Below are 26,044 nucleotides of genomic sequence, written 5' to 3'. Positions count from 1 at the left end.
AGTTCAGCACGGACTAGGAGGGCCGAGATGGCCTGTTTCCGTGCTGTGATTGTTATATGGTTATAAGGATTAATATGGATAGGCAACTATTTAATGGAGAGGATTGATAGGTAATGCTGAGACAGAAGAAAACAGAAACAAATTGAGTGAAGGACAATCAAAGTATACTCAACACCAACCTTTGTCCCAGTCTTCCTCAGGGGGAGGACACTGCCATGAACTTTGAGGGATATCATAAGGCTTTCCTTGGGCATTGAAAACTGTGAATTGAGGGAAGCAATGAACACATCTTACATTTCAATATGTCAGTTTCAGAATTACCCCAATATTCACACAACAATATCTACAACCCCACACATACACCAAACACCAAACTCCAGAGTTGGCACCCTGATCTAAACCATCAAACATGATTAAAATCAATTCAGCCCAAAGGGGCTTTACATAAAAACCATAGGACACCTTTCTCAGCACCCAGATTATTCAACCCATGCAATCAAAACACCAAACACACCCAATGTGACACATTTACAGCAAGCACCTTAGTACGTAACCCAGACAGCATGCTGATCTCCGTGCAAACTGCAATCTAAAATTCACAAACTGCAATCTAAAATTATCTGACTAAATTTATAATACATTCCCTTGTAATATTAGTTATAGACAAGAGACTGCAAATTTGGGAAGAACCAATGACTAGAGGAATTCACTGTTTGAGCAATATTTTGGGTCATGACTGTGCATGGCATCCAGATCATCACTCTGCCTCCACAGATGCTGCCTGATCTACTGAATCCCTCCAGCTTGTTTTGTAATTTTAGCTTGAATTTAATTCCAACTTCCCTGCCCCAATGTATAATAGCATCACTGTTCTTACCAAACTCTTCCTCAATGACTTTCTTGTCCACACAATTCATGATATGATGCATCATTTCCGCTTTTGGGATACAGTGTCTTGCATTGAATGGACAGGACTCTAATTTCCGAGCTATGTCAGGGAAATTCTTACAAAGCCAGAATAAGAATAAAAAAAATTATTTGGAGACCATTTAATTAGATGCAAAATACAGTACATACATATGCTTCCTGCTTGTTTCACCTTTGAGTCACTAGTTTATATACATTTAGGATTATAAATTAGTTTGGTTACGCCAGTTTGAAATCTTCATCAAATAATATAACATTAAAACACCAAAGGTAGCAAACAAATTACATTAAACATCTCTAATCACCATAGAGGAATAAGACAGTGCAATATTGACAGATGTCCAAAAGCTTGGTTGGAAGTAGGCTTGAGGAGGAAACAAATATATGATGAATTATCAAATGTATATAAACAGCCAGATCCCTCAATAACACTGTTTTCCAAACTGCAGCATCTGTCAGTAAAACAGTTCAACACAATCCACAGATATTTCACAAAATGATTTGAAAATGAAGAACGTACATCTAAGTTTGGTTTCAAATTAAAAACACACACACACACACACACACACACACTGAATAAGACGACTGCTATGTTTGGTTCATGAGTAACTCAAGCTTGAAAAATATCAGTCAGGAAGATCACTGAGAGAAGTCAAACCAAAACACTTAGCTCAGAAATTCTCGCTTGGTTCTGCAAACCACTCTGTATCTGCTGTTATTTGGTCACTTACACAAGACCTTTACTCTAGATACAAATACAATTCAAGTGGAGAACATAACTTAAAATGCTGGAGGAACTCAGCAGGCCAGTCAACATGTATGGAGAAAGTACAGTCAATGCTTTGGGCTGAAGCCCTTTGGCAGGACTGGAGAAAAAAAGCTGAGTAGATTTAAAAAGTAGGCTGAAGGGAGAGAGAAGCACCAGGTGATAGGTAAAACCTGGAGGGAGAGGGATGAAGTAAAGAGCTGGGAAGTTGATAGTTGAGATGAGGTGAGGGAGGGAAAAGAGGATGGGAAGTGGAGAAGGGGGGTTGGGGGGGGGGGGGCATTACCAGAAGTTTGAGATATCAATGTTCTTTGGAGCGTAGAAGGTTGAGGAGGGACTTGATAGAGGTATTTAAAATTATGAGGGGGATAGATAGAGTTGACGTGGATAGGCTGTTTTCCATTGAGAGCAGGGGAGATTCAAACAAGAGGGCATGAGTTGAGAGTTAGGGGGGAAAGTTTAGGGGTAACACGAGGGGGAACTTCTTTACTCAGAGTGGTAGCTGTGTGGAACGAGCTTCCAGTAGAAGTGGTAGAGGCAGGTTTGATTTTGTCATTAAAAAAAAAATTGGATAGGTATATGGACAAGAAAGAAATGGAGGGAGTAAAGGGAGAGAGTAAAGGGAGAGGAAATGGGATGAGTGCAGGTAGGTGGGACTAGGTGAGAGTATTCATTCGGCATGGACTAGAAGGGCCGAGATGGCCTGCTTCCGTGCTGTAATTGTTATCTGGTTAATGTTCATGCTATCAGGTTGGAGGCTATCCAAATGGAATTCAAGGTGTTGTTCCTCCAGTCCAAGTGTGGCCTCATCACAACAGTGGAGGAGGCCGTGGACAGACATACCAGAATGGGAATGGGAAGTGGAATTAAAATAGGTGGCTACTGGGAGATTCCGCTTGTTCTGGCAGAGTGCAGATGCTCGGCGAAGCTGCACCTGCCCCTACACCACCATTCTGAGCCCTGAACAGTCCTTCCAGATGAGGCAACTATTCACCTGTGAGTCTGTTGGGGGTCGTTTGCTGTGTTCAGTGCTCCCGGTGTGGCCTCCTGTACATTGGTGAGACCTGACGTAGATTAGGTGACCACTTCACCGAGCATCTCCGCCAGAACAAGCCAGATCTCCCAGTGGCTGCCCATTTTAATTCCTCTTCCTATTCCGGTATGTCCATCCTCCTCCACTGTTGTGACAAGGCCACACTTGGGTTGAAGGAGCAATACCTTATATCCCATTTGGGTAGTCTCCAAACTTGTAGCATGAACATCAATTTCTCAAGCCTCTGGCAATGCCCCCCAACTAACCCCCTTCTCCATTTTCCATCCCCTTTTCCCTCTTGCCTCATCTCAACAATTAAATTCCCAGCACTTTACTTCATCCATCCCCCTCCAGGTTTCACCTATCAACTGTGTTTCTCTCTCCCTTGCCCCAACCTTTTGAATCAGCATTTTTTCCTCCAGTCCTGCCAAAGGGTTCTGGCCCAAAACATCATCTGTAGTTTTTTTTCCCCCACAGATTGTGCCTGGCCTGCTGCATTCCTCCAGTATTTTCTGTGTCGCTCAGCTTTCCAGCATCTGCAGATTTTCTCTTGCTTGTGGAGAACATAACCTGATTAGTAATACTAATCAACTTTATAATGATCGACTGAAATGGGAAATATCACAAATCTATGTTTATAACCAAACTTCTCTTGAATGTTACAATCAAACCTACAACCATGACTTCCACTGGCAGATTGATCCACACTTGCGATATCCTCAGTGAAGAAATGCTCCTCTCAGTTTCTCCTTAAATATTTCACATTCACCATTAACCTATGGCCTCTATGTCTACTCTCACACAACCTCAGTGAACAAAGTCTGCTTTAATCTACCCTACCTATACCCCTCATAATCTTGTACAGCTCTATCAAATCACCTTTAATTCTCCTACACTCTAAGGAATGAAGTCATAACATACTCAATCTTTCCCTGTAGCTCAAGTCCTGGCTCTTTGGCCCATGATGTTGTATAGAACATAGAATAGTACAGCACATTACAGGCCCTTCAGCCCACAATGTTGTGCCGACCCTCAAACCCTGCCTCCCATATAACCCCCCCCACCTTAAATTCCTCCATATACCTGTCTGGTAGTCTCTTAAACTTCACTAGTGTATCTGTATCTGCCTGCCACTGACTCAGGCAGCGCATTCCACGCACCAACCACTCTGAGTGAAAAACCTTCCTCTAATATCCCCCTTGAACTTCCCTCCCCTTACCTTAAAGCCATGTCCTCTTGTACTTAGCAGTGGTGCTCTGGGGAAGAGGCGCTGGCTGTCCACTCTGCCTATTCCTCTTATAGTGGTATAGAATTATTGAACTCTACAGTACAATACAGGCCCTTTGGCCCTAATAATTCAGCATGGACTAGAAATCTGCCTAGTCCTATCGACCTGCACCCAGATCATAGCCCTCTATAACCCTCCCATCCATGTACCTAATCAATTTTTTCTTAAATGGTGAAATCGAACCCACAACCACCACTTCTGCTAGCAGCTTGTTCTATCATTTCACCACCCTCTGAGTGAAGTTGTTCCTCCACACGTTCCCCTGAAATATTTCACCTTTCATCATTAACGCACAACCTCTAGTTCTAATCTCACCCTACCTCAATGGAAAAGCCAACCCTACCCAAATCCCTCAGAATTGCAATACCTTTCTCTCCCATCATTCTTCAATGCTATAGGAAATAAAGTTCTAATCTATTCAACCTTTTCCTGTAATTCAAGTTGTAGCAATATCCTTGTAAATTTTCTTTGCAGTTTTTCAATCTTATTGAGATGTTTCCTAGAGGTAGGCAACCAAAATGCACACAATGCTCCAAATCAGGCCTCTCGATGTCTTATACTTCAACATAACATCCCAACTCCTAGACTTACTATTTTGTTTTATGAGGCCCAATGTGCCAAAGCCATCTTTACGACCCTATCTATCACTGACACCCCTTTGATGGAATATAGATCTATACTCCCGCATCCCTCTGTTCTACTGCATTCCTCAGTGCCCTTCCATTCACCATTCAAGACCTACCCTGGCTTGTCCTCCCAAATGCAACAGCTCACATTCGTCTGCATTAAATTTCATCTGCCACTTATTCCAGCCCATTTTCCCAGCTGGTCCAGACTATGATAGTCTTCCTCACTGTCCACTACACCCACAATCTTTGTGTTATCCACTAATTTGCTATTCAGTTTACCACATACTCTACTGTGGTACCTGCTATTTCTGCGCAGGGTCCAAGGGAATGGTAGGACACTCCTCAGTACCCTACCATTGACTCTGCATTCCTACCCTATCTTCCCAAAATTTAACACCTCACACTTGTCTGCATTAAATTCTATCTGCCCTTTTTCCAGCTTATCCAGACTTGTGCAGTTACCACATTACTGTCCAGATCATTGATATACAACAACTGTACCGACCCCGCAGCACACGACTAGTTACAGGCCTCCAAAGAGGCAACCATCTGCTACTACTCAATGGCTTCTCCTGCAAAGCCAATATTGAATCCAATTTGCTACTTCATCTTGAAAACCAAGTGACTGAATCTTTTTGATAGCCTCCCACTTGACCTTACGAGGGGGCTTGCTAAAGTCCATGTAGACACCATCCACTGCCTTTCTTTCATCAACTTTCCTGGTAACCACTCTTGAAAAACTTAGATTGATTAGACACAACCTACCATACACAAACCCACATTTACTATCCCTAATCATGCCCTGTCTATCCAAATACTTGTATATCCAGTCCCTTGGAATACCTTACAATAATTTACCCACAACTAACATCAGGCTCTCTAGCCAATTATTTCCTGACATATTCTTGGATCCTTACTTGAACGATGTAACAGCTTTAATTGATAACTTCCAGATTGGTCAGGCTATGACAAGAAAGCAGGTGTATGAGGTTGAGTGGATCTGGGATCAGCTAGGAAGGAATGGCAGAACAGACTTGATGGGCTGAGTGGCCTAATTCTGCTCCTATTAGCTATCCTCCATTCCTCTGGCAAAGGATGTTTTAAATACCTCTGCAGAGACCCATGCAATTTTTGTACTAGCCTCAGACAGGTGAATTTAAAAATCTAATGGCTTGTAGAAAGAAGCTGGCCCATAGCTTGTTGGCTTTGGCTTTAACGCTGCAGTATCATTTGTCAGACAGCAGCAACTGAAACAGTTTTCATTTGGGGTGACTGGAGTCCCCAGTGATCTTCCAGGCCTTCTTTCTGCCCCTGCTGCTATAAATGTCCTCAACGAAGGCAAGTTCACATCCAGAAGCACTCCAGCAATCAAGGTTGGCGCAATTCCCGTAGCAGGCGGTAATACAGTCAGTTAGTATGCTCTCAATGGTGCCTCACAAGAAGGTCTTGAGGATTTGGGGGCCCATGCCAAACTTCAGTCACCTGAAGGTAGAAGAGTTGTTGTGCTTTTTCTTTGCCACATAGCTAGTGTGTACAGTCCAGGTGAGATCCTCGGTGATGTTTATCCCACAGAACTTGAAACTGCTCTCAACTACACACACTTTGATGTTAATCTTTTGTTTTTTGGACATTGAGGGAGAGGTTATTATCCTGGCGCTACTATGTCAGGGTGTCAACCTCTCCTCTGCAGGCTGTCTCATTACCGCTAGAAATAAGGTCAAAGTTGCGTCATCTGCAAATTTGTTCAGCAGATTGGAGCTGTGTATGGCAGTACAGTCGTGGGTGTAAAGGAAGTAGAGGAGGGGATCCAGAACACAACCCTAGGGGCATCTATGTTGAGGGTCAGAGGTGAAGGCAGCCATCCTTACCACCTGTCTGCGATCCGATAGGAAGTCTAGGATCCAGCTGCACAAGGTGGGGTACAGGCTGAGATCTCTGACCCTCCTGTCAAGTCTGAGGGAATGATGATGTTAAATGCTGAACTGTAGTCCAGCAACAGCATTCCCTCTTCTCCAGGTGAGTGAGGTCAGTGTGTAGTGCTGTGACTATGGTGTCATCGGTAGACCAGTTCTGTCAGTAGGTGAATTGTAGGAGGTCCAATGTGGGTGCCAGCATGCTACAGAGGTCAACTTTAACCAGCCTCTCAAAGCATTTGCTTATAATTGAGCAGAGTAAGACAGGTGCCCTATCATTCAGGCATGCTGCCTTGGTTTTCTTAGGTACAGAAGGGCACTACACACTGGGAGAGGGAGAGATTAAAAATGTCTGTAAACCCACTGCCAGCTGTTCAGCGCACACTTTAAGGACACGCCCTGGGATGTCGTCCAGCCCTGCTTCCTTGCGGCTGAATGTTCTATGTACCTCAGCCTTAGAGAATACCACCGTGCAGGTCTCACTGGCAGCTCACCTTGGGGATTCAGTCCTATCAATCTCAAACCAAGCATAAAAACATCAAACTCGTCCAGGGTGAAGTGGCAAAATTGGCTGTAGTGCTGTGTTTCCTCTTTTAGTCCATGATGGTGAGCAGTCCTTGCCAAACTGCATGTGTCATTGTCGTTGTGTCTGGATATTGTCCTTGTTGCCATTTTGCCACCTCCATGGCTCTACATATTATTTATTGTCTATTATAGTGAATGATCAGCCATGATCTCAGAATGGCGGTGCAGACTCAAGGGGCCGAATGGTCTACTTCTGCACCTATTGTCTATCTCTTGAGATCAGAAAATATCTACCTCACACTTCCTTTTCTCCAACCCTTGATAAACTGTGGTTATCAAAGGATAACCTCACTCAAGAGTTCAAGATCCCAGTTCTGAAGTAATGTTGCACTGAATGGAGATGCTGCCTTTCCAACAAGACATTATTAGGAAGTGATTCTGCTCTCTTAGCATTCCATTGTACCTTTTCCAAGAGCAGAGGAGCCAATTTTCTTCTTCAAACAATACCACTGAACAGAGTATTATTGGCTTACCACAAGATACAGGAAATTAGGCCATTTGGCCCATCAAGTAAGCTCCACCATTTTCCACCATAGATTCTCGCAGGGATCCACCATCTTTTTTGGATGGATCACCATTTTTCCTCTCAGACCCAATCTCCTGCCTTCTCCCTATATCCATTCACGTCTTGAACAATCAAGAATCTATCAACCTCTGCCTTAAAGATAAATACAGACTTGGTCTCCACAACTGCCTGTAGCAATGAATTCCAGATTTACCACTCTCTGGCTAAAGAAATTCCTCCATCTCCATTCTAAATGAGTGCTCCTCTGGTCCTAAACTTCCTCCACTCTAGGAACGTCCTCTCCACATCCACTATATGTAGGCCTTTCAACAATGAGATTCCCTCTCATTCTTCGCCCAGAGCCATCAAACACTCCTCAGATGACAAGTCTTTCATTCCCAGAACTTTTTTCATGAACTTCTTTTGAACCCTCTCCAATGTCAGCTCATCCTTTCTTCAATAAGGAATGCAAAACTGCTCACAATACTCCAGTAAGGCCTCACCAGTGCATTATTACATTCTAGTTGTCTTGAAATGAATGCTAACATTGAATTTGGCTTCCTCACCACCAACTCAACCTGCAAGTTAAATCTTTAGTGAATCCTGTACAAGGACTCCCAAATCCTTTTGCACTTTGGAGTTTTGAATTTCATTCCCGTTTAGCAAATAGTCTATATTTTTATTCCTTCAAAGTGTATTACCATACACTTCCTGACTATTCTTTGTCCACTCTCCTAATCTCCTAATTTTTGCTCTATTTTATGTCCTTCCTTTTGCATTAATGTTGACTTTGACTTCCCTTGTCTGGAAGTAGAATACTATATTTATTTGTGATATATCCACCTTGCGCATTCTGAATTGCTCCGAGAAACTCCAGCCACTGCTGCTGTGCTGTCATCCCAGATGGTGTTTTCTTCCAATCAACTTTGGCCAGCTCCCCTGTTATGCTTCTGTAATTCCATTTATTACATAATACTTATACACCCAACTCTATCTTCTCCGTCTCAAACTGCAGTGAATTGGATCACTATCTCCCAAGTGTTCCTTTACCTTAAGTTCCACAATCAAATCTGGTTCATGATACAACACCCAGTGCAGAACTGCCTTTCCATTTATGGGCTTAACCCAAGCCACCTTGCAGCCATTCTATAAATTCACTCTCTTGGAATCCAGCACCAACTCGATTTTCCCAATTTCCCTGCATATTGAAATCCCTCAACTATTATAACATTGTCCAACTGAGATGTTGTACAAGTAGTCCCCGAGTTACGAACATCTGACTTACGGACAACTCGTACTTACGAACCGAGGGAGGAGAACACCGTCCGCCATTTTAAGTCGCTGCCGTTGACGCTGTGTTGGGTGTTTAACTTTGTATTTGGCTTAAATTTTTCTTAGTAAGATTCACTCTGACCCCGCCTCCCCATTGTGGTCGGCTGGTGGCGCAGTGAAATCAGCACCGGGCTGGAGAACAGAGGTTCCCAAGTTCAATTTAGTGACAGACCGCTCCCCTGCTGGGTTGATGTCGATCCAGTGACTCCTGTACCATCCGTGCCAGGCTGATGTCGAGCTTGCAACTCGACCTTGTAAAAAAAACACTGCCACCTCCAGTTTAAATTCCCACACGGAATATTGTGGAGGATCAAATACCCAAACCCAGCACAGCCCCCACTTATCCCATTTAACCTGTCTCAGTGCGGTGGAGTTTAGGACCCGGGGAATTCAGTACACTGGTCCTTAGGATCCAGCGGACCTCGGGAGCTGGCACAGCTCGGGACCTGCCGCCCGCAGTGTTTCTGTTCCATTGACAAGAAGCGATTGTGATTGAAAATAAAGTGGAAATAATAAAGCGTTTGGAAAGAGGTGAAACACCATCGGTCATTTTAAAAGTGTGAGGCTACAGTCGGTCAACGATCAGAACAATTTTAAAGGATAACGGATAAAGTGAGAATAATGGAGCATGTGAATTACCCTGCCCCGATGAAAGCTACGATTATTACTAAGCAACGCAATGGTTTAATTACTGGAATACATGTGTTTAACTATTCTGTATCTATAGAAAGGTAAAATATATACTATGTGCTAAGACAAGCATTTGACTAACTGACGCTAAATAATACCGGATGTACTTTTTCCGACTTACAAACAAATCCAACTTAAAAACAGATTCAGGAACAGAACTCATACGTAACCCAGGGACTGCCTGTAATTTGTAGCCCACATCCTGGCTACTGCTCAGAGGCCCACATATAACTCCCAAAAGGGTTTTTTTTAAACCTTGCCGTTTCTTACATCTACCCACAAGGATTCTACACTTTCCAATCGTATGTCAGTTTTTTCTAAAGATTTAATTTCATTTTTACTAACTTCATTTTCACTCCCTCTGCCTAACTGCATGTCCAGTTGATACAATGTATCAACTTGCACATTAAGCTCCCAACTACAGGCAGTCCCCGGGTTACGTACGAGTTCCATTCCTGAGTCCGTCTTGAAGTCGGATTTGTACGCAAGTCGGAACAAGTACACCCAGTGTTATTAAACGTCAGTTCATCAAACGTTTGTCTTAGTATATAGTATATATTTTACCTTTCTATGCATATAAAACACTTAAGGAACATATATATTCCAATAATTAAACTGCTGCGTTGCTTAGTAATAATTGTAGCTTTCATCAGGACAGGGTGTTTCACATACTCCATTATTCTCATTTTATCAGTTATCCTTTAAAATTGTTCCGATCGTTGAACAACTGTAGCCTAATGCTTTTCCAATGACTGATGGCATTTCACCTCTTTCCAAATGCTTTATTATTTCCACTTTATTTTCAATCGCTATCGCTTCTCATCAATGGAACAGAAACACTGCGGGCAGCGGGACCCGACCTCCGCCAGCTCCCGAGGTCCGCTGGGTCCTAAGGACCACCACATTGAGACAGGCTAAATGGGACAAGTGGGGGCTGTGCTGGGTTTGGGTATTTGATCCTCCACAATATTCCGCTTGAGTATTTAAACTGGAGGTGGCAGTGTTTTTTTTTTAACGAGGTCAAGTTGTGAGCTCGACATCAACCCAGCACGGATGGTACGGGAGTCACTGGATCGTCATCAACCCGGCACGGGAGCACTCTGTCACTGGATCGAACTCACTGATCTCACTGCGCCACCAGCCGACTGGAACGGGAGGGAGGGGGGTGGGGTCGGGGTCAGGGTGAACCTTACTAAAAAAAATTTAAGCCAAATACAAAGTTAAACACTCAACACAGTGTCCATGACAATGGCAGATGGCATTGCGATCCAACTTAAAATGGCGAACAGCATTCTCCTTCCTTGGTTCATAAGTACGAGTTGTCCGTAAGTCGGACGTTCGTAACTCAGGGGCTACCTGCATAATCTTCTTCAGCCACAACTCAGCAATGCCCACATCATTCCAGCCAACAAGATCATCTGCCTTATTCCCTATATATGCATTCAAATATAACAAACACCCTCATTCTGTATTCATCACCCTTTTCAATATTGTCTGTTGCAATGCAGCTCATCCCACTGACCGTAATTTTGCCCCATCACCTGCCTGACCTTTCCACCAGTCACACTACACACTTCCTGTAAACCTTTCCTATTTACGTCTCTTTTAAATGTTAATGTATCTGCTTAGCCACTTCTTCCACAGTTCATTCCATATATCTGCTACTGTATTTCCATTCAGGTTCCTATTAGATAGCTCCCCTCTCATCTCAATCACTTGCCTTCCAGATCTCGATTCCTCAATCTTGAGAAACAGCCTGAGCACATTAACACTTATGACCTATGCCAGTATCTTCATCCAAGTGAACATCCCAAACACTGAACTCCTGGTTACTCCACATCACTTACACACCCCACCAGACTCCTGAGCTGTTATCCAGAGAGATCACCAAGTGGTGAAAGTAAATTGTTCAAGGATGTGGTCAAATCCACCTTGAAGAAATCCAAGAAATACACACTCATGAGTCCCACCCATTAGGAGCACACTGTGCTAAGAGTGCACCATCTCACAAACTATTCAGCTACCCACAGCTAATCTCAGAAACTACACATCCATCCACCTCATCAGCCATCACAAATCACAAAGACTGAAGTGGAAGTATGCCCAATCCCAGTGTTTACTTAAAAGGATGGTTAACAACATATTTAAAAACAGGCAAAGCTTTCTTAATTTTATTCACTGCTCATCTTCCATAGAATGAAATTATACCGGAGCATACTGACGTTGTGTTAGCTTTTTGAGAACTAAGCATCTCTACAACTCTCCAAAAATCTTTGTACTCTTCCACTTCTGCCTTCTTGATCAACACAGCTTTGTTGTGTTACAAGTTGCCTGGATCCTTAATACTAAGTTCCAACCGTAACTCTACCAGCTGGGAAATGTATTGTATATCAGAATGTTGTGCAGCCAGTATGTTCTGTTACCCAGTGGCTTAAAACTATGAGACTTACTTTCCTGCACTTTACGAGGTGATAAGGGAACCTGCAGGCACGAATGTGGTGGCTCTTGTCATAGGGACACTGCAGAAGGTCTTCGGGGTCAATGGAACTCATTCTGCAAACTACAAATTTAAATTAGCACCAAAAGGAACAATCTGATTCAGGATTAAATTGCTCAATATTTAAATTTGTACAGTGTGAACAGCTAGGGAGAGAAAGGCAGGGGAGGGGAAGACAACAACAAGTAGGGTGGGGAGATGGGAGAGGGATGGGAAAGGCTGGATGGTGGGGAATCTATACGACCAAAAGCTGCGTTCCAACTACTCTAGATGAATCAAAACCTCCCAACAGCATCCCTTCACTATCACCGGAACCCACCCACCCCCGGCAACACGACCGAAACGCTCACACTACCCCATCACCGATCACTGACCTCCGTCCCAGTGCCCGACATCCCCTCAGCTCTATACCTGTCCCCAAGCCAACAGCAAATGAAGGTTTTCAAAAGCAGCCGCCTAACGCCCGCCACTCCGCGCGCTATTCCTCCTCACTCTCGGGCATCAGACCCCGTGACCTCGGATCACGTGTCGCAAATATGAGCGGGAGAGGGGGAGGGGTGCGAGATGCGTGTGGGTTTCAGGGTCGCGCAGGCGTGCTGAACGGTGTGGGGGGGAAGGCCGAGAAGATCAGAGGAAATGAGTTGAAAGGGGAGGGGGAGGAGTAAAAGAGGGAAAGTGGTAAAAGGGGGCATGGGGAAAGCAGTGGTATTAGGGAGTAAATGGAGGTGGGAGGGGAGCGTGGGGGTGAGATGGGGAGGAGTGGACGTGGAGGATGGGAAAAAGTGGGAATGTGGGATAGGGAATGAGAGAAAAGATGAAAAGGGGAGAGGGATGGGTGGCAGATGAGGAAAGGGGGTAAGGGAGGTATAAGTGGGGATAGGGGATCAGGAGGGATAAGGTAAGGATGGGGAAAATGGGAGAAGGGGAGATAGGGGAATGAGAAAAGGCAACTGGGAATGGAGGAGTGGAGGTGAATGGGGCAATGGGGAAGTGGGATTGAAAGTGAGAGAAGGGAGCTGAATGGGTCGATGGGAAGGAGAGGGTGGGGGGAAGAGGGAAGGGTGGGGGGAAGAGGGAAGGAGAGGGTGGGGTGAAGAGGGAAGGGAGGAGGTGGTAAGGCAAATGGGGACAAGTGGGGAGGGATAGGGAAAAGGGGAGCAGATGGAAAGTGTGGAGGGGGTGTGGATGGGTAAAAGGGGAGGGACAAAAAGGGATGAGGGAATGGGAGGGGGTGGTGGAATGGGGTAAGGGACGGAATGGGGAGGAGTGAGGAAATGGGGGATGGGAAGGGGGAGTGGCTGGGGATAGGAGGAAGGAAGGGGAGGCAATGGGGAGTGGAGATGAAGGGGAGGGGAGGTTATGTGGGGATGGGTGAAAAGGAGAGAATGGGGGTAAGCAGGACGGGATGGGGAATAAGAGGGGGGTGTAATGGATGGGGGATGGTGGAATGTGGGAGGGGAAGAGGGGAAAATGGGAGAGTGGAAACCCCCTGGGAAGAGGGAATAGGGAAAATGGGAGGGGTGGGGAATAGGGGTTTAATGGGGGATGGTGGGATGGGGATATGGTAAATGAGGGGATGGGGAAAGGGGGATGATGGGAAAAGGGGAGGGAGAAGGGGCAATGGGAGGAGCTGGAATGACGAAAGGGGGAGTGAAGGGAAAAGGGAAGGTGGAGAGAGAGAAAGTGGAAGGGGAGAAGGAAAGCGGGAGGAAGAAATAGGCTAGGGGAGGGTAAAAGGAGGGAGGGAAAGGGTGAATGTGGAAATGGGGGGGGAGGCAAGGGGAATAGTGAGCCTGAAGGGAGGTGGGGATAAGGGAGGAAAACAGAGAAAAGGGGAGGGGAGAGTAGGCTGGGGGACAGGGAAATGGGGAGGAGAGAGGAGGTTGTGGAAGAGGTAGGGGGAGAGGAAAGGAAGGAGGAAGTGGAGAGGGGAAGAGGACACGGTAAAGGGGAGGGGGAAGGAGAAAGGGGATTATGAAAGGGCAATGGGGAGGGAGGGGAAAGGGGGTAAGAATGGGGGAGGGGAAAAGGGGTAAGAATGCGGGAGGGGAAAGGGGTCCAAGGGTGGGAGGGGAAGATGGAGTATGGGGAAAGGGAAGGAGGGAGTGAGGGACGAGGAAGGAAGTTTTAAATAAGTTTCATCATCATTGACCAAAATCTGTGCTGTATAGCTCTGATCGAGCCTGGCACTGGGAACTGGTTCTGCAATCTCTGCAGGGTACTCTGGACCCTTTTCTGCATCCTGTGGGACAAGGCAGTAGAAACATGGGCAGATTTGTAGAAAGGTATCATTAAGATACTCTTCTCAGCATAGTATTTTTAATAGATTTGCTTCTTTGTATTTTGTCATTCATTTATTCACACTGCCATCAGGAACACTTTGCCTACTGTACCTTGGTGCAACTTTCCCCACAAGCTAAAGAAGACCATCACAAAAGGAGAGCTAATCTCAATTTCCCATTTCACCTGATACCTGATACTAGATATGGTGAGGAAAAGCCAGAATAATCTGGTTTTACTTTATAAATAGTGAATTGATTAGATGGGCTGGATGAACTTTAGCTGTTTTATATTAATTTTAGTCTTTTTATTGAATATAATCCAGCATAACTCATTAATCATCAACTGCTAAATATGAAAGGGAGAATAATTTTGCAAAATTTACAAGATTAATTACAGAAATCAGAACCATAAGTTTCTTGTACATTGATGTTTTTAAGTCTTCTTTTGAGGAAGTTTAAACAGATAAAGGGTGTGATCCCAAAAGATTTAAATATAAAATGCTTCAGATAAATCATGCAAAATCTAAGTGGAATGTTTACATTGAAAAGCTGGAATAGGAGGGAAAGATATTCAATATACCCACTCGTTTCCTACACTTTCAAATGGGTTCTCCAATATTAATTTTAGTTGCTTAAATGAAAATTTATACCATAGATGATACAAATGGTCTTAAAAGTTCTGCAGATCAACAGACTGGAGTACATCTCAACACCTTTAACAATGCAGGCAGATAAGTCAGAAAGGAAAAAATAAGCAATACACACAAAATGCTGGTGGAACACAGCAGGCCAGACAGCATCTATAGGAAGAAGTACAGTCGATGTTTTGGGCCGAGACTTGAGATTTGAAAGTGGGAGGGGGAGGTTCAAATCTCTGACTATCTTTTCTTTCAGTTAGTCCTAACAAAGCCCAAAATGTCAACTGTACTTCTTCCTATAGGTGCTACCTGGCCTGCTGCGTTTCACCAGCATTTTGTGTGTGTTGCTGGGACTTCGAGCACCTGCAGATTTTCTCATGTTTACGAAGGAAAAGATAAGTTTGGAGTCCTCAATTCCATGTATGTCCAACCCCTTCAACAAAACTATATGTATGATGGGCACCAGGTAAGGACGGAATTGAACCAGCTATGGGTAACATTCACTATCTCCATGAATATTTGCACTGCTCACTGCGAATCAGCAGACGAGTCTCAGCGAATAGCATAATGTCTCAAAGTGTCAGCAACTGAAAAGATGAAAAAGGAAACTCCAAAGAAGAAGAATGGTGATACAATTGAGCAGGTACAAAAGAACAGGGACCTGTTGGAAGAGCAGTGACAGAAGCAACAAAGTTTTTTTCCTATCAACAGGTTTTGAGATTGCAATTTCGGCAATTGCAGAGGAACTTTGCCTAGGTTTTAGAAACAATGCCATATTCTTGGGAATAAATGATTTCCTATACAGTTATAACTTAGAATGAAACCATATAACAAGAATTTTACAAAAAGTATTTAGCAATCCAATTTGATGTTTTCCATTAGCACAATGCAGACCAGATGCCAATTCTCCCTGCTGCATGCAATAGGATCTCTACTACACCAATGGGAACAAGCTGCAGCAGGGGTGAAGCAGAAATCATTCTTTACACAAACCAGCATTCTCTCTCTTACCTCAAAGCAGGCCATACCACAGGGTTATCCCTGCTGTGAAGCCTGTTACAAGAATCACCCCTTGTAATAATGATCAGTGAGGCACAGAGAATCTGTAGTTACAGACAAGTAACTTATATTGTTTCAACTAAAAGCACATCGGTTCATGAACTGTCTCTCTGAGCACCATACTAGAATTCTCTGATAGTCAATGAAGAGAAAAGGATATCACTGGGGAAAGGAGTCTTGCTGGCCAGGCATTCCTCGTGGTCCTGATCTCCACGTGTCCGTGGGGTCCCACTTATCCACGATGGTTGGTCCTTGGCTGCTGGAGAGTTATCGTCCCGGTGTATTTGGAGCTCCTGAGTCCTATACTGTTCCTCATCAATTGAGCCATTGGAGCTCCACCCCATTGGCTCAAGGTCACCTGACCTACCTGGGTCACCACCTTACTAGTCACTCTACAGAGCTACAGCCAACATTGTTTCATGGCTCTGCCCACCCCAGCCTTGTGTATTTGTGTCTTTACACTCTGACTGGTCCAAACCAGTTAAATGAGGCAACCCAGACAGAGTCTAATGAGATTATTAGCAAGTCTGTCATTTTACATAACAAATAGCTCAGGTATATTGCTCTGATTAGATTGTCCTAGTTCAGAGTCCATTCCCTTTACATAACGAATGGCTATTTCTTTGACAATGGTCTCAGGTTTATCAGATCATTACTTGAAGCTTCCGTTGTCCACATTCAGTTGCTCTGATTAGATTATCCAAGAGCAAGAAACTGTTCAGAGTCCACAAAATGGGAGAAACAAAGACAACTGGCTTGTCTGCTTCTCCTGTCCTTGATCAGACTGCAGTTTCTTCTGGCCAACAAGCCACAAGAGAAAGTAGATTGTACATCCTTTAAGTACTACTCTACACTGTTAGAAAAGTGGCAGATGATAGAAATCTGAAATATATTAAAAACCCCACAGCAAATTCTGGAAATATTTAGATCAGGAACCAAGTATGGAGATGAGAAAAAAGACTGACTATTTCTCTATGCACTGTTGGCTAACTTCATGGGTGATACATCATTTAACTAGTAACAAGCAGACACCAAACTAATGATGTAATGGTTCAGTGTACAAGGAGATTGGTGTCAGAGCTTCTCATCTTGGATCAGAACAATGGATGCCAATAACTGAGCTAGTTCAGGTCTGCTGAGTTCCTCCTGCATTTTGTCTGTAGCTTATGTGCATGTGTATCATACATCAATAGTCAATAATAATCAAAGTAAATCAATTTTACTGCAATACACAAGAAAAATATGCAATAGTGATGGTAATATTTAATTGTAGGTAATTTAAGAAAGTATACATACCACCAAGATCATGGATTATTTAGTACTTTTTTAAAATAAAATCTTACACATTCTTAAAAAAAATCTGTATTGGCAGTAATATATACTGTGGACTGTGCATTTTGCTATAAGAATGCAGACTTTAAAATGTGGGTAGCATGTAAAGACTACTGACCAATCACATGTTTATTGGTCCAGATCAAATACATTAGTCAGTGTCACAGCCAATCTATATCTGCAGTCAAGTACCCAGACTAGTGCAGCTATCTATGCCCGCTTCGAAATGGAGAATATAACTGCAGCTGTGAAAAACCCTGCTGCACCTGGTGACCCTGTAATCTCTGTCTCGGAGACCGATGTTAGGCTGACTTTAAAGAGGGTGAACCCTCACAAGATGGAAGGTCCTGATGGGGTACCTGGTAAGGCTCTGAAAAATTGTGCTGACCAATTGGTGGAAATTAGGGGAAAGGAGTGCAGGGAGAAAGGAATGGAGGAGGGGGAAGGAGGGCAGTAGGATAGTAAAGGGTATTGTGATTGGCGGATTGGGGAGGGGGTTGGGAAAGGGAGGGTTAGGAAGGGGGAGCAGGGCAAGTGTAAATGGAGGGGGAGGGGGAGGGGAGGATGCAATAGGGGAAGAGAAGGAGGGTGTGGAGAGGGGAAAAGCCAAGGGGAGAGGGGAAGGAAGGATGGAAGGGGAAATGGGGTAAGTGGGAAGGGGTCGAGGTGTAAGGAAGAAATGGAAGGAAACGGAGGGAGGAGAGAGGGAGTGGAGAAAGGGAAGGGCAGCAGTGGAGGGGGGAAGGGTGAAAGTGGGGAAGAGGAGGAGGGGAGAGAGCAGTGGAGGGGGGAAGAAGGGAGGGGAAAGGGATGTGGGGAGGGAGGAATGGAGCAGGGGAAGGGGTGGAAGGAGAAGGGGAGAGTAGGAAAAGGGTGAGAGACTGGGCAAGGGGAGGCAGGGGAAAGGGCAAGGCTGGGAGGGGGAAAGGGAAGTAGGGGGATGGGTGGAACAGGGAAGAGAGGATGCGTGGTAAGGTGGAGAGGGAAAATAGGGGAAAAGGATGGAGGGAGAAGAGGATTGCGAAAGGGTGGGGAGAGAAGGAAAAGGGAAAGTGGGAGAGAAAGAGGAGGGTGTTAGGGGTGGGGAGGGGGAGGGGAAAAGGGAGGAAGTGGGAGGAGGGTAAAGTAGGTAAGGGAAAGGGAAGGAAGGGGAATGTGGAGAAGAAAGGGAGGAGTGAATGGAATGGGAGGGGGAAGGAAGGGGGTAGAAACTGAATGGGGAGCAATGGAGGGATGGAAGGTGATGGGGATGGAGTGATGGGTGGAAGGGGACGGGAAGGTGGAGGAGGAAGGGACAGGTTAGGAAAGGGAAGGAAGACTGGGGAGAGGAAGGGAATAGGGGAGTGGACGAGGAGAGGGAGTGGGTTGAAGAGAGTGATGTGGAATGGGGTGGAAGACAGGTTAGGGGAAATGGTGGAGGAGGAAAGGGGAAGGGGAGAATAGGGGAGGTGGATGGAGGAGGAAAGGTGTGGGAGGAGGGGGGGATAGGGGAAAAGGAGGCAGGGGTGCAGGAGGGTGGGAAGGGGAGGAGAAGATGAGATGGGGAAGGGAGAGTGGGAGAAAGAAGTGGCGAAGAGGTCAGATGTGGGATTTCTGTGAGACTTCCAGTCTCTCCAGTAGACACATCTTCACCAGGTGCATCGAGATGCAACTCCTTAGGGACCATGTTAAGGAACTGGAGCTGCAGCTCAATGACCTTCAGCTTGTTAGGGAAAGTGAGGCAGTGATAGACAGGAGCTACAGGAAGGTAGTCACCTAAGGCTACAGGAGACAGATAAATGGGTGAGGGAAAGCCATCCCCCTCAACAATGTAATCCATTTTGAGTGCTGTTTGGAGGGTAAGTGACCTACCTGAAGTAACAGTGGCTATGCCTCTGACACGGAGTCTGCCCTGTGGTGCAGAATGGTAGGGAACTGATGAGAATGAGGATGGCAGCAGTAATAGGGGACTCAGTAGTCAGGTGGACAGATAGGAAATTCTGTGGATGCGGAAAGGAAAGACGGATAGTAGTTTGCCTGCCAGGGTCCAAGATATTTCCAGACGTGTTCTCAATATCCTGAGAAAAGGAGGTTGAGCAGCCAGAAGTTGTGGTACTAGGGAACTGGTGCTGTAGCTCAGTGATCTTCAGCTTGTTAGGAAAAATGAAGCAGTGATAGACAGGAGGTACAGGGAGGTAGCCAGGAGACAGATAAATGGATATGTGTCAGGAGAAGGATGAAAGAACATCCGATAGTGATGAGTATCCCTGTGGAATGAGCTTCCTGTAGAAGTAGTAGAGGCCAGTTCAGTTGTGTCATTTAAGGTAAAATTGGATAGGTACATGGACAGGAAAGGAGTGGAGGGTTATGGGCTGAGTGCAGGTAGGTGGGACTAGGTGAGATTAAGAGTTCGGCACAGACTAGGAGAGCCGAGATGGCCTGTTTCCATGCTGTGATTGTTATATGGTTATATGGCTGTCCCCCTCAGCAATAAGTATTCCATTTTGAGTAGTGTTGGGGGTACAACCTGCCTGGGAGAAGCAACAGTGGCTGTGCCTCTGGCACTGAGTTTGACCTTGTGGCTCTAAAGGGTAGGGAACTGAAGAGGATAGCAATAGTAAAAACAGGACTAGGCAATTAGGGGGACAGAAACAAGTGGAAATTTGTCTCACAGATGCCAGGGCCCGAGATGTTTCAGAGTGCTTCCATAATATCCTGAAAAGGGAGTGTGAGCATCCAGAAGTCATGGTATATATTGGTACCAACAACATAGGAAGAAAAATGAAGGAGGTCCTAAAAAAAGAATACAGGGTGTTAGGAAGGAAGCTGCAAAGTAGGATCTCAAGGGTAGTAATCTCGGGATCACTGCCTGTGCCACATGACATTGAGGATAGGAATAGAATGAGGTGGCAGATAAATGCATGGCTGAAGAATTGGAGCAGAGTCAGGGAATCAGATTTCTGGATAATTGGGACCTCTTCTGGAGCATGTGGGACCAGTACAAAAGAGAGGGTTGCACTTAAATTTCAGGGGGACCAATATTCTTGTGGGCAGATTTACTAGAGCTGTTGGGAGTGGTTTAAAATAATATGGCAAGGGGATGGGAACCAGTATGATAGATCTGAGGGTGAGCCAGCAGATTTACAAGTGTAAACCTGGATGTAACTTGAGTGTAAGGAAGGATAAGCCAAATGTTGGGCACAAATGCAGATAGAGCAAAGAGTTAGATTGTACCACAAAGGCAAAATTGAAAAGTGCAAAGAATCCAGGACTGAAGGTGTGGTATTTAAATGCACGTAGCATTCGGAATAAGGTTGATGAACAGGTAGCACAATTAGTCGGACGATGTGGGTATTACTGAGTCATGGCTGGGAAAAGGTCATAGGTGGAAGTTTAACATCATAGGATATATTTTGTATCAAGAGGACAGGCGGGAAAGCATAGGCAGTGGTGTGGCTCTGTTGATAAGAGATGGAATTAAATCTTTAGGAAGAAGTGACATAGGATCAGAGAATGTAGAATCCTTGTGGGTAGAGTTAAGAAATTGGAAAGGTAAAAAAATACATTATAGGAATCCAAATAGCAGCCAAGATGTAGGGTTGAGATTGCAAAGGGAGCTGGAAAAAGCATGTTATAAGGGTAATGACAAAATTGTAATGGGGGAGTTCAATATGCAGGGGAATTGGGAAAATCAGGTTCATGTTGGATTACAGGAGGGGGAATTTTGTTGAATGCTTATGAGATAGCTTTTTGGAACAGCTTGTGCTTTAGCTACCCAGAGAAAGGCTACCTAATATTGGGTGTCCCAGAACTTATTCAGGAGCTTAATGTAAAGGAGCCCTAAGGAGGCAGTGATCATAATATGATTGAATTCATACTGCAATTTGAGAAGGAGAAGCACAAGTCATATGTATCCTAATCACAATGGAATAAAGGGAACTACGGAGGCATGAGAGCGAAGCTTGCCCAGGTGGATTGGAGGAGGATACTGGTGGAGATGATAGCTGAAGTTTCTGGGAGTAGTTCACAAGGTTCAGGATTGATATTTCCCACAGAAGAAGTTTTCAAATGGCAGGGGTATGCAACCATTGCTGACAAAGGAATGCATAAAAGCCAAGGTAGCAGAAGTTAGTAGTAATGGGGGACAAGGAAATGGCAGGTGAACTTAATTGGTACTTTGCATCTGTCTTCACTGTAGAAGACACTAGCAACGTGTCAGAGGATTACGAGTATCAGGGAGCAGGAGTGAGTGCTATTGCTATTAGAAAGGAAAAAGTGCTAAGCAAACTCAAAGGTTTAAAAGTGGATAAGTCTCCTATATTAAATGAATACATCCCAGAGTCCTAAGAGAGGTTTCTGAAGAAATAACAGATGCATTGGTCATGATCTTTTAAAAATCACTTAATTTTGGCATGGTTCCAAAGGACTGCAAAATTGCAAATGGCACTCCACTCTTTAGGAAGGGAGAAAGGCAAATAAAGGAAATTATAAGCCAGGGAACCAAACCTTAGTGGTAGGGAAAGCGTTGAAGTCTGTTATTAAGGATGAGGTTTCGGGTACTTGGAGACTAACTATAAAATAAGCCAATGTCAGCATGGTTTCTGTAAAGGGAAATCTTGCCTGACGAATCTGTTAGAGTTCTTCAAGGAAGTAACAAGCAGGGTGGACAAAGAAAAGACAGTGAATTTCACTTACAGAAGGCACTTTCCAAGGTGCCACATGTAATGCTGCTTAACAAGATAAAATCTTGCGCATTCCAGTGCTGTTACCCATGAAATGAATGCCAATATTGCATTTGCCTTCTTTACCACAGACTCAACCTGTAAGTTAACCTTCTGGGAGTCTTGCATGAGAACTCCCAAGTCCCTCTGCACCTCTGATGTTTGAACCTTCTCCTCATACATGAATGGCTGATAGACAGAAGCTGAGTGGGAATAAGGGGAGCCTTTTCTGGTTGGCTGCCAGTGACTAGTGGTGTTCCTCAGGGGTTAGTATTGGGACCGCTACTTCTCATTGTTTGTCAGTAATTTAGATGACTGATGGCTTTGTAGCAAAGTTTGCAGAAGAAACAAAGATAAGTGGAGGAGTATGGAGTGCTGAGGAAGCAATGCGATTGCAGCAGGACTTAGATAAATTGGAATGTAACCCTCAGGTTCTGTCGGCTGTGTAAGTCCAGAGAGACAATCTCTGGTCCTGCTGACAGGTGAGATTGAGATGTGAGTCCACCCCGAAACTCCGTGTTTGTGTCTATGCTGCATGAGTTGTTACCCTGTTACAAATCAATACCATGAAATAACAAACAGTACAATTAAATGATTTAGCCTTATAATTCTTAATTTGACTACAGGGTTAGTGAAAAAAAAAGCAAGAAAGGAAAAGGACCCATTTTAATGAAACAGTCTAATGTGCACAAGTTGGATTTCACTGTTTTCCCTTCACTGAACCTCCTTCGATCTCCTGGCTTTCATCTAATCATGGTTCTGCTCTGCTGTCTTCTCTCTTCATCTCTCTTGGAATAAAAGACCCAGATCACCCTGGAGTCAGGCACACCGCACAAAACACACTCCTGTCATTGGACAGCTTGTAAGTAATAGTAATAGTAATTGCAAGTAATGGGTAATAGTACCCATTATCTCTAGCCATAACCTAAACACTGCTTCTACAGAAAGACCATTTAAGACCATTACTTTAGCAATGAAATCTTTCCCAAGGTGTTACAGGAAGAGTGGGCAAAAAAGTGCCAGATGGAATACAGTGTTGAGAAATATATGATAATGCATTTTGGTAAAAAGAATAACAATACAGACTATTATGTAAATGAGGAGAAGGTTCAAACATCAGAGGTGCAGAGGGACTTAGGAGTTCTCATGCAAGACTCCCAGAAGGTTAACTTATAGGTTGAGTCTGTGGTAAAGAAGGCAAATGCAATGTTGGCATTCATTTCATGGGTAATAGAACATAAAAGCAAGGAGATAATGCTTAGGCTTTATAAGACACTAGTCAGGCCACACTTTGAGTATTGTCAACAGTTTTGGGCTCCATATCTCAGAACGGATGCATTGTCATTGGAGAAAATCCAGAGGAAGTTCACAAGGATGATTCTGGGAATGAAGGGATTATCATATGAGGACTGTTTGGCAGATTTGGGCCTGTACTCATCGGCATTTAGAAGAACGTGGGAAAATCTCATTGAAACCCACCGAATGTTGAAAGGACCAGGCAGGACGGCTGTGGAGAGGATGTTTCCTATGATAGGAGTATCCAGAACTAAAGGGCATAGCCTGAATATTGAGGATGACCTTTTAGAAAAGAAAGGAGGAATTTTTTTGGTCGAAGTAGAGAATCTGTGCAATGCTCTGCCATAGACTGTGGTGGAGGCCAAATCTGTGGATATAGATAAGGCAGATGTTGATAGCTTGCTAATCAATTGGGCGTCAAGGATATGGTGAGAAAGCAGGTGTATGGAATTCAATGGGATAGTTGAGAGGGTGAGCATTTCAATCTCCTCGGTGTACACATCACCAAGGGTCTCACCAGGACTGTACATACCAGCCGTGTGGTGAGAAAAGTATAACAGTGTCTCTTTCACTTCAGAGGGCTGAAGAAGTTTGGCATGGGTCTTCAATTCCTCAGGACTTTCTACAGGGTCACCCTTGAGAGCATCCCGACTGGCTGTGCTATTGCCTGTGTCATGGAAATACTATCTAAGAACACCAGAACGGCTAATATTTTGGTTTAAGAGTTTATTAACATAATATTATGGAGAGTCTGCAGCAGTCTCCACCGACACCAGAACTCGTAATTTTTTGGTTATACAGAGCTCATATTTATACAGCAAGACAAACAACTTTGCATAACTGTGTTTAGCATCCCAGTCAATACAGGATCAATTGTTGAAAAGGTATGTCAATTGTTTCTCAGCGCGAGTCTAAGAGGCCCTTTTTATTCCATGTTATCAGGACTCAATTTACCCCAGACGCATCCCCTCTCCTGGTCCCAGGAGCTTAATATCCTGTTTATTTGAATTCCTGGTGCTGTGCTTATCATTCAAAGCTATTATTGACTCACATCAGCATTCCCAAGTCCAGATGCACCAGAATGGCCAAGTATCCCATCATTCATTAGTTTTAACTATTTCCACCACAAATCCCTCCTTGACTATCTTTCTGATCAACACTTAAGTATTCATAGTCCCCTCTTTCTGAAAAGGGGGCTCATGATCCACTGGTAAGGATGCATTCTTAAACATTCCTCTTCATCATAACTATCCCCTTCTTCTCCCTCTCCTGTAATGTGAGATTGTGCATAGAATAATGCTACCATCTCTGCTGGCTTTGACTTGAGGGGTGTATAGTAGTATGATACAATGAACTACCACCGCTAAGCACATCAGGGCAATGAGCCCGAAAAAGAGGGGCTGTAACCAGGAAAATATTCCTTCTCCTAGCACTAACTTAACCCACCTAAAGAAATCCCAGCCTTCTGGAGGGGCTTGAGAGTTCTGTCTATGTATTTCGTCTTGCAGTTGGGTCATATGTTCTGACACATGGGTCATATTTTCTGAAGCATCAGGTGTGTAGGTGCAAGATTCTTTCCCTACTAGTGCACAGACCCCTCCTTCCTTGACCTATACATAGTCTAGGACCATTCTGTTCTGTAAGGTCACAATTAGAAGATACTATATTTCCTGGTTTAGAATGGCAAATCCCTTTAATAGTCTGATTGGCCAACTGGTCTAGTTCTAAACTTATATTGTCTATTATATGGACATTATTTACTGTACCCCACCAGGGGAGTAATCCTGATAAAAACTTATTCCCCGCAGAAATCCAAAGACCATGTCTAGTTCGTAAGCGTAGGTGGTCTGCATGAGAAACATTGATTGGCGGGACTATAGTTGTAACAGAAGTAGACAATTTTACTAATAGCAGTAGCCAGCCCATTGCCTAGGGAGCCATGGATACACCTGACACCCACAAATCCAGCTTACCTTGGGCACGCCATATATTCCCATTGCCATCCATATACTAAAAAAGTTTGTCCAATTTTTACCGGCCCAATTCTCTCTGCTAGTCACATTGTCGGGTTGATTGGGTTAGAGGCACAAAGGAGGTATCACACAAGGAAAATCCTGATCAGTTTCTCTTGGGCCCTGTTTCTGAACACAAGTGGAGCCAAGCCAAGCAGACTCACTGCCAGAGATATTATAGGCTTGGGGAGGACTTCATAGAATGCATCCATGATGGCTTTCTTGAACAGCATGTTACTGAACCTACAAGGGAAATTAGTAATCTTGTAGTTTGGGATCCTCTTGGAAAGAGTGATCACAGTAAGATTGAATTTCTCATCAATATGGACTGCTGCACCAGTAGTTCAATCTAAAACCAGTATATTATGCCTAAACAATGGAAACTGCAAAGGGATGAGGGAGGATTTGGCTAGTGTAGACTGGGAACACAGGCTATATGGTGAGACAGTTGAGGAACAGTAGAAGATTTTCAAAGATTTTTCACAATGCTCAAAAGTATATTCCAATTAAAAGCAAGGACAGTAAGGGTTGGAAGAGCCAGCCTTGGAAACTAAGGAAAT

At 44.2% G+C, this 26,044-nt stretch overlaps 1 protein-coding gene across 7 annotated transcripts in view; it reads right to left on the bottom strand.

Annotated features, from left to right (window-relative positions):
• LOC132399482 (gametocyte-specific factor 1-like) overlaps positions 1–12,701 on the bottom strand; it is a 59,811-nt gene extending 47,110 nt beyond the window's left edge. For 4 of the 7 annotated variants that reach the window (XM_059979903.1, XM_059979906.1, XM_059979901.1 and 1 more), the window contains exons 1-4: positions 12,540–12,684; positions 12,119–12,228; positions 878–1,004; positions 180–260 (exon numbers count right to left, since the gene is read on the bottom strand). In XM_059979903.1, the coding sequence (XP_059835886.1) occupies positions 180–260; positions 878–1,004; positions 12,119–12,220 (310 nt within the window). In that variant the 5' untranslated portion in view covers positions 12,221–12,228; positions 12,540–12,684. Of the gene's footprint in view, positions 1–179; positions 261–877; positions 1,015–12,118; positions 12,229–12,539 lie in introns of those variants that run through there. The other 3 variants (XM_059979902.1, XM_059979904.1, XM_059979907.1) reach the window with 3 other exon arrangements.
• Between the last annotated feature and the right edge of the window lie 13,343 nt (positions 12,702–26,044).

This window comes from Hypanus sabinus, chromosome 9 (genome assembly GCF_030144855.1).
Source record: "Hypanus sabinus isolate sHypSab1 chromosome 9, sHypSab1.hap1, whole genome shotgun sequence".
NCBI lineage: Eukaryota > Metazoa > Chordata > Chondrichthyes > Myliobatiformes > Dasyatidae > Hypanus > Hypanus sabinus.
Note: the sequence above shows the minus strand (reverse complement) of the source record. Positions and strands in the feature narration are given on the sequence as shown.